The sequence below is a fragment of the Cariama cristata genome, unplaced genomic scaffold (assembly GCF_000690535.1).
Source record: "Cariama cristata isolate BGI_N322 unplaced genomic scaffold, ASM69053v1 scaffold2679, whole genome shotgun sequence".
NCBI classification, from domain to species: Eukaryota; Metazoa; Chordata; class Aves; order Cariamiformes; family Cariamidae; genus Cariama; species Cariama cristata.
The window spans coordinates 1-8642 of record NW_009633830.1 but is presented as its reverse complement, the minus strand read 5'-3'; the positions used below and the strand labels follow the sequence as shown (position 1 = coordinate 8642).

At 40.0% G+C, this 8642-nt stretch overlaps 1 protein-coding gene across 1 annotated transcript in view; it reads left to right on the top strand.

Annotated features, from left to right (window-relative positions):
* The window catches only part of EDARADD (EDAR-associated death domain), a 13583-nt gene extending 12091 nt beyond the window's left edge, over positions 1–1492 (top strand). Inside the window, exon 6 of the mRNA XM_009706888.1 lies at positions 873–1492. Within this exon, the coding sequence (XP_009705190.1) occupies positions 873–1249 (377 nt within the window). The 3' untranslated portion in view covers positions 1250–1492. The remainder of the gene's footprint in view (positions 1–872) is intronic.
* Positions 1493–8642: the final 7150 nt, after the last annotated feature.

Below are 8642 nucleotides of genomic sequence, written 5' to 3'. Positions count from 1 at the left end.
ACCCCCCCCCCCCCCCCCCCACCCCCCAAAAAAAAACCCCCAACCTTAACAGATGCTATTGTCTATATGAGTAGGTGGCACTAAGTACCAGATTTGCCCTTTGCCAGATATACAGTTCAGGTCTTTTAGAGCAGCACTGATCCAACACTTGTAAATTGTGTGTCACTGTTTTCTGATGTTGTTTTTAATCAAATATTTTGTTTAATATTGGTTTTCTTATTCTAGTGTCTCTTTTTCAAAGAGTTTCATCCTAAGTAGTTACTTCCCTTTTTAAAGCTGTACAATGAGGCTGGAGGGTGCGATGAAGCTTTAGAAAGTGCTTCTAGGCTGCATCCATTATCTAATACTCTTTGCAGATACCAAATTCTCCCTGCCTTCAAAAAGGCACCTCCTGGTGCAACTATATCATGTTGTTATGAAGGCGGCAGCTCAGAAGTGCAAAACCTTTTCCTTCGTCGTACAACACACATATACAAGATGCACTTGATGCACACATAATCCTGTTGGCAATGTAAGGAGGGGTTATGGCAGATTCGAGGAAGCAACGTAGTTCCCAAAAACAAAAAAGGGGAATATTGCAACTCACACACTGGATTGAATTGTATGCCTTTTCTGTAAAAGTATAAATATGGTACTTTCAAAATTACTGTCGTTTTGGTTATAGCCACTGAGCATAGTGGAGAGAGAAGTCTTGGAAAGTTAATTTCATGAGTACTTCATAAGGAAAGACATTACGTGTCACTATTCTGACTTTTCAGAAACAATTCACAGAACATAATACTCTTCAACCCTTTGTACTTTTAATTTTTTGTCCCCGGTGAAACCACAGCAGTAGATCCTAACTTGTCCCCATGTAATGGTTTTCACTGCAGATCTCAAGAAAACCTGCAAGGAGAATGGCACCTGCTCCTTGTGCTTATTCCGTGCACCGACCATCAGCGACATGCTCAACGATGAGGACTTGTTGTACACAGTGAGGCTAAAGCTGGATCCCTGCCACCCAACAGTGAAAAACTGGAGAAATTTAGCAAGCAAGTGGGGGATGACTTATGATGAATTGTGTTTCCTTGAACAGAAGCCTCAAAGTCCCACCCTGGAGTTCTTGCTACGGAATAGTGACCGGACTGTGGAGCAGCTGATTGATCTCTGTAAATTTTATAAGAGAATTGATGTTGTGAAAGTGCTGCTGAAATGGGTGGAGGAGGAATGGCCCAAGAGAGGGAACAGAACTTACCAGAATGATTTCTAGGTCAAAGAAAGTTGTTAGCCTGTACGTGTGAAATGCTGGGCCTAGCTGCCACTAGTACGTGGGAAGCTTCCCTTGCAAGAGAGAGAGAGCCTGTACCAACGGTTTGTATACTGTGTAAGCTTTATGTACTGTACACACATATATATGTTCTATGCCCTCAGGGTTGCAAAGATAACCTTCCAAAAGTGGGCGGAATAATGCAGGTTGGTTCTTGAGTCTACAAACACCTTCAGTTTCTTTGCTGCTGTTCATAGTCTTCCTAAGCAGAAAAGGAATGAAAAAGCCAGACCACTGGTTTTACTGCAGCAGCTGTGAACTGTGTCAGTTGTGTGCTGTTGCTATTGGGAAAGCCACAATTAGAAGGCAAGTCTCTTGGCCTTTTTGGTAGCCCTTCCATGATTTCCTATGTTCTACCTAGTAGAAGATGAGGGGGGTTTTGTTTTTGTTTTTGTTTTTTTTTTCTTCCTTTGTTAAAATCTTTTTTTTTAAGCTTTCTGACACTGGTTTTGGCACAGGAACACCTCAGTGTTCCAAGCAGCAGTTTGGATTTGCATGTTCCAATTAATTCAATGTTTCAACATCACGTTCAGGCAAATTAAGCTTTAAATCTCTTTTATAAACAAGAGCAGATGTTAAACAAAATAATTATTTGCATACTACTACATCATAGGACGTATATTTGCTATAGAAGAAATGTAATTCAGAGAGACTTTCTAGCTGGTAACCACTAGGGACCAAAAATACCAATTAAAATGGTGTATACTTAAAATTACTTTCCAAATTTTGAAGACAATATACCCTCTGAGCGCACTTACCTGTTTATCTCAAATGCCTGTCGCTTTGCAGTATATCCTGGGTATTGAGTATAACTTCCCTTTTCACAGGCTATGGTTTTTTTCTTCACAGTCCTGTGGGTTGACCTACTTTCTGTCCCACACCAAAGTAGTTGCACGCTTGTGTGAAACAAGCACAAGTTTATGTATTGATTAAAGCCACTCTAATGGTGAATTCATCTACAGTCCAGGTGGATGGTTAGTAAAGCACTTATGGTGGTTTAGATGGATGTTTCTCAAAGAATTTTGATAGTCTGAATTACACTGTTTACATTTTAAATATTTTAGAAATCGATCTTTTTCCTACCATTTTTCTGTGTTCTGATGTTTTAAAAAAAACTACTGAAGAATCGGTTATGCTATACAATGTATAAATTACTTATAGCTATAATGCCACACAGAAAAATGGTGTAACTTAAAAATACTTCTAGTTTTTACCCTTACTTAAAGCATCTCAGACAATGCTACTATGTACATAGGTGTATATACCAAAGCACTGGTGAACAGTATGTCAAGATGTGGGGCAAAACTAGAACGGGGTACTGGTTGATGCACTGTTTACTTTTCTCAAGTAGAAATGACTTAAGAATTAGTAGCAAAGCTGAGGGAAGTCTAATGCTGTATACTGAATTTCTTACTATAAGAGAACGAAAAGGGACCTCTAGTAATACTATAGATACTGAGTGACATGGTTACAGAGGAGCTAGGAGTAAAGGCTAACATTTTCAATGTCAGGCACTAGTTCTGGGGTGAGCTAATTTATAAATTAGCTTCATTTTAGTGACTTCAAGAAGCTGAATATCTAGTTTCAAGGTGAAAAGACTGACCCAAGTTTGAGATTTGATTTTTTTTTTTTTCCCCTTTTTTTAAAAGCTTCTGGAAGACTGGAATTTTTAATAACTTTTTTTTTTAACTATTCCTCAAAAAAGCTGCTACTCTTTAAACAGTGAGTTTTCTAGCCATATTTCAAAGAGGAAATTGTACTGCTGTATCTTTTTGGGACTGCAGTTCAAATCTCTGTCAACCCTAACTTTTGCAAATAATCTTCTGTCTTTAGTTAGGAGCTCTAGGATTAGCTTTGAAGACTACTGCTGTGACGGAGCTGCCTGCTATTTTCAATTCCTACAGAGGCATCCACTGCGTACGTGCAAATAGCTCATTATGCAGCTTGTCCAACATAATCCCCATACCTTGGGCCTACTATATGCATGCTTTAGGATCATGTGTCTGTGTGTTAAGTTGTTTTTCTGAGTGATGAGTGCTGGCATGTATGCCAGCAGCTTTTCTCTCCCGTAACATACCACAGCTATATGTGTGTGGTATTATAGTGTGCTTTGCTTTGGTAGATCCAGTCCAGCAAGGAGCCGGAGCCCTCACCCAAGACTCACAATGGGAATATGAAATGATGCAGCAACATTTCTGAATCAAGATGTTCAACTGAACTCTACCTCTTTTCCTGTTTTCTAGCTAAAACTTGTAAAATTTTGAAGAAACACTGTTGTCTTGTGGAAATGAGTTCTGATCCCTTGAAGCTCTTGAAAAGTCAGTGTCAGCTGCAAGGATTCATGTCTGATGGAAATAAAACTGCTTCTGAGAGTTCATAGGTGGATTCTGTACAAATTCGGCACTGAAGGTTGAAAATGTTAGCCTTAAACTTCATCACACACTGGATTAGTCATTAGTATACTTGAAATATTTTTTTCCTCTTTATCATGAATTGAGATGTACACACTTTTTTTACTTTTATATCTGTTTACAAGAGTGTTCAGTTTATTCTTTTATCTTCTGTTATAATGTATACTATTTTTAGAAAAAATATAGATTATCAATATTTGACTTTATTGTGTTTGTTTTTATTACAGCTAGGAAAACAGGTGTTTTCCTTCTCACCAGTCACCTTGGAACCACTGAACTATCAACTAGTTGTGCTGTGTGGGGAAAAAAAAATAAATTCTTATATACAAGATTCATGGCGTCTGAAAGCACCTATGTTTGCCACAGATACTGCTGTTCAAGAAAGGAAGATGTGCTTTTTTCATCTTTTCCATATGAAAAATGAGTTAATTTTGATGAGATGATGAACAAAGATGTTTATCTAGAAACTTGCAGTGGAGTTACTAACTATAGAGAGGTATGAAACCTACACTGGGTGAACTCTTCCTGAATTAACGACCAATCTGGTAATGAAGGTTAGAGAATCACATGGACACACTCTGCTAGACAGTCAGGTTTGTTCCATTCTATCTTTCTCCTATTCCTGTTTGAGACCTGCTCTCCCTTTGGGGATTTCCAGTTCTTTGGCTACCATCTCTGTGCCTGCAGGATAATTGGTGGCCCTTCTCACCCACTTCAGCTTCTACAAAGATGTCCAAACCACTATATTCTTTCATTCCTGCAGCTTTATCTAAAACATGGTGAGCCTAATAACTGTTCTTCAACAGCAAAGTTACAGTCCTGTGCTCCAAGAGCCCCTGGTTTTGCTGTGACGTCAACTATGGGGCATCCCCAACAAAACGGTGACGGTGCCTGGTTGCCTTACTGGCACTTCCCTTTGATCTGCGGAGCAGAATGCAAGATGGGGTTGTGCTTTGGAAGCCTACCATAAAGGATAGAGTAGCCAGCATGGCCCCAGGTGCTTGCTTGGAAGTAAGTTGTACAGAAACTGTAAACCATACTTCAGCTCGGTCTGGGCAGCACTTCGTGTGAGAGACTGCGTATTTTTCACTGTCTCAAAATGACTGCCTCCCACAGTTCCAAGTCAAGCTGTTAGCAAGTGGAAAAAAAAATGTAAATTCTGCCTTGTGTGGTTTAAGTTAGGGTACCACTTTGACTTGTGGCCAGGTATAGTTGGAAATTATTTGTCAGACAGCAGAATTGTTGAAACAAGGTCAAAGAAAGTGCATGGCATTTATAATAATTTAAAGAGCAGCCTACTTCTGTGATTTTTGCAGCATATCATGTTCTTCTGTCGATGAAGGAAAGACAATTAGTTATTCATAACTAATTTCAATGTATCTCATAAGTTTTAAGGTTTGGGTCAGTTTTGGACAGTAGGGCAGAGCATCATTAAATGAGGACTTGGGCCTGTTGCCTGTTTTGACAGAAAAGTGCGTTTTCTAGCCCCTGAGCTCAGCTAGTCCTGGTTGCATGGCTATGGTCAGTTGGTGGCCTTAGCTGGGTAGGGAAGGTATGGATCTACTGGTCAGACAGGCTGAATATGAGCAGCACTAAGAGGAATTTATTTGGAAAGGTGGAATCTGTAGTATTTGTTTACTCGTACCTTGGCCAAGGACTGGGACGGACTCCATCTTACAAGAACCTGACGGCACAGGGGAGATGACAGACTTGGGAAAGGCTTGCTTGTACCATCTGTTGGGGGCAAGCGGGGAGGCAATTAAAACAGCCAGGCAGACTTACTAGTTGGTTTGATCTCCGTATTTTACCTTTGTAAAATGGTGATTCTTGATTTCAAAGGCAGGTCGTTGGGGTAAATGTATATTTGTTACTGTGGTAATGAGAGTCGCATGAGAATCTTAACTGTGAGAAAGAGCAGTGCACGTCTTGTTAGGATGGGATCAGCAAGGTTGGCTTTGGCCTTTTTGAACTCTTGACATGAAAGAGTATTGGTTGTTGGGTTTGTTCAGGCTTTGTTTACTGGCCTTCACAGTGCTATGAAGATGGGGATTAAAATTGAAGAAGAGATGAGAACGAAGTGGCTTCTGTCAGAAATAATGGGTGAGAAGTAATGTCTGTGGTGTTAACTTTCTCTTTCCTCTGATGTATGTATAGAAATAGTTTCCTTGACTGAAAATCTTAGTTATTTACAGCTTCATCTTTCAACTTTTTTTGAGAAAAATCCAGAAACGAGGCCATGTGTTAGTAACTTGGATAATAAATATGTTCTGTGTGTCTGTGTACAGCATGAAATAGATATGCAACTTTACATATCCACAGGTGTTAACTTTCTCTTTCCTCTGATGTATGTATAGAAATAGTTTCCTTGACTGAAAATCTTAGTTATTTACAGCTTCATCTTTCAACTTTTTTTGAGAAAAATCCAGAAACGAGGCCATGTGTTAGTAACTTGGATAATAAATATGTTCTGTGTGTCTGTGTACAGCATGAAATAGATATGCAACTTTACATATCCACATGAAGGTGCTTTTTTTTTTTTTTAGTATGAGTTTGCTTCAAAATTACCCAATATTTAGTTTGGGAATGCTTTTTGTCTCCAAAAATAACCAAAGTTTCACGTTGTTGATGACATAAAACACATTTACACAACTAAAAAGTTTCTTAACAGCAAGAGCCAGGATAAGAATAAGAAAGGGACACCCAAACTTTCACTGGCAATAGTATCTTGAGTCTAAGCTGAGGATTTTTTTTCATGTTTGTGCCCAATATATGTGAGCTTCCCCTACTCCTCTCAAGCTTCAGTTTGTTCACAATCCCATAGTTTATTAGATTTTTTTGGTCCTAATTTAATTTTGTCTCTTACTTCCTCTGAAGCTGAGGAGTTTCCCAACTCAAAGGTCTATTAAGAGCCTGTTCCCCCCTAACTATTCAGACACCACCTACCATCTCCTGGTGAGAGGTGATACTACAGCCCTCTCATTTCTCCCTTGGAAATGCAGCACCGCGGAGGACCAGGTAAGCCCATCTGTAACTGCAGGGACCCACCAGGGAGATCCAAAGGCAACTGCACGGAGGATGATGGTGTACTCCTAGGGATCCTAGGTTTGGTCACAGGCTCTAGTTTGGGGAACACAGAGTTTATATGCGTGGTGTTCCCTGGATAGGTAGGGACTGAGGCACTATGTTTGTGTAGATGGTGGCACAATCACCTTTTGGGGGCACCCGGGGCAAGCATAGGCATAGGTTTGCTCTAGTATCTATTGCAGTGCAAATGAAGAAATCTCCTGACTGCTTTCAGAATCCTAGAGTGTTGTGTCACTGATTTAAAAAAGAAGGGGTGAGTATGTTTTAAGGGTTATATGGCCTATAATTGGTTTTCAAAAGGACCAGTGACTTCTCTGTAACTTGTTTGTCCTTTGGCCCTCATATCTAATCTGTACCTTGTTTGCTCTTATGCTTCTCTTCAACATTTTGCTTTAAAAAGCAGGCATTGCAACAAAAAAATAGACTACTTACTTGTTTCTGAAGTTGCGGTAGCATTTTAAGCTTTTGAATGGGTAAGCCCATTTAAAAAAATAATAATTTAGTTTGTTCGCTGTGATTTGTAAGATTTGTGCATTTAGGCTTTAAACTGAAACCTGGAAGATCTGAATGATGACTGGAGCTAAGTATTGACCTATCAAGGAAGAGTTATGGAAGGTCACTGATTAACTTGTAATTAAGTAACAGCAGAACCAGCTGGGCTGTCAACAGACATTTTAATGTTGGTGTACCAGGAAGTGGTGACTCATGTCCACTTTGAATCTGAAGGCTTTCAAAGAAGCTAGGGGAATAATTTCCACCAGAAGATGCTGTAATGCACAAACAGCTCCACTGAAGCTATGGAAGACACAACAGTGTCAGGTGTTTGAGGTCGTATGAAGTCCTTACACATAAAAGTTCTGCTGAGCAGTACAGCGTGCTTGAGGCTTTATGCCTGTGGCCTGTAGTACTGTATTAACTAGGGGAAAGAGATTACAGTCATTCTGGTGCCACACAGCAATATAAAAAAAGGTTAGCTGAGTAACTTCCACTGTGGCAGATTTCTTAATGGGGACTAGTAGCCTACTTTGATTGCCTCACTGCAAAGCTAGATAATGTGTGTACCCATCAGCTTTGGGTGAGGACAAACAAACTTGTCATAACCTGTATTTTTGATCTGTTACCAGCCTGTTAAGGACTCTTGATGAGACCTGCAGAGAGCTATTGAGGTTATTAATATTGAATGGTCATAGGGGTGCCTTACCATTTAAGCGGTATGTACAGTGGGGTGAAACTTCTGGTTCTGGACAGGATTTTTCTTGCAGGATATTTAGACAGTGATTCATTAAAATATACCGCATGCTGCCATGGACCGTGTTGTGGAGGCCCAAAAGTGGTGTCATTGACCTAACAATGAAATGGGCAAATTCATGGTCTGCTTATTGAGTAAGATGGTGCAATTGTAACCTGTGGCTCAGAAAGTCCTAAACAACTGATGGTTGGAAGCTGAGTGTGTTGTGCTGTGTGCTTGCCTTGGTTCTCACTCTGGCTGTCAGTATGTGACCCTTTGACTTGATGTGGTACAGCCAGTTTTGTCTCTACCAGACCATAGATGTCTTGCACCAACCTCAAAAGAACAGCCGTACTTAGGAAGCTGTTATGGTACTGTATGCATCACAAAAAGGACAAATGTAGCCAGTGGGGCAGCCAACCCTACCCCGAGACCAAAGTCAGCATCACTTTGGTACTGTAGTGAACGAGTGGTTTAGGTTTGCTCAAAGAATCACCGTCAGAGGTACTAGCAAAAGTGGGTTTAATATGAATTTGTAAAAGTGCGACTTAACAAAGTTCGATGACAAGGGTCACTCTACATTAATAGGAAAACCAAGTTAGAATCGAGCTAG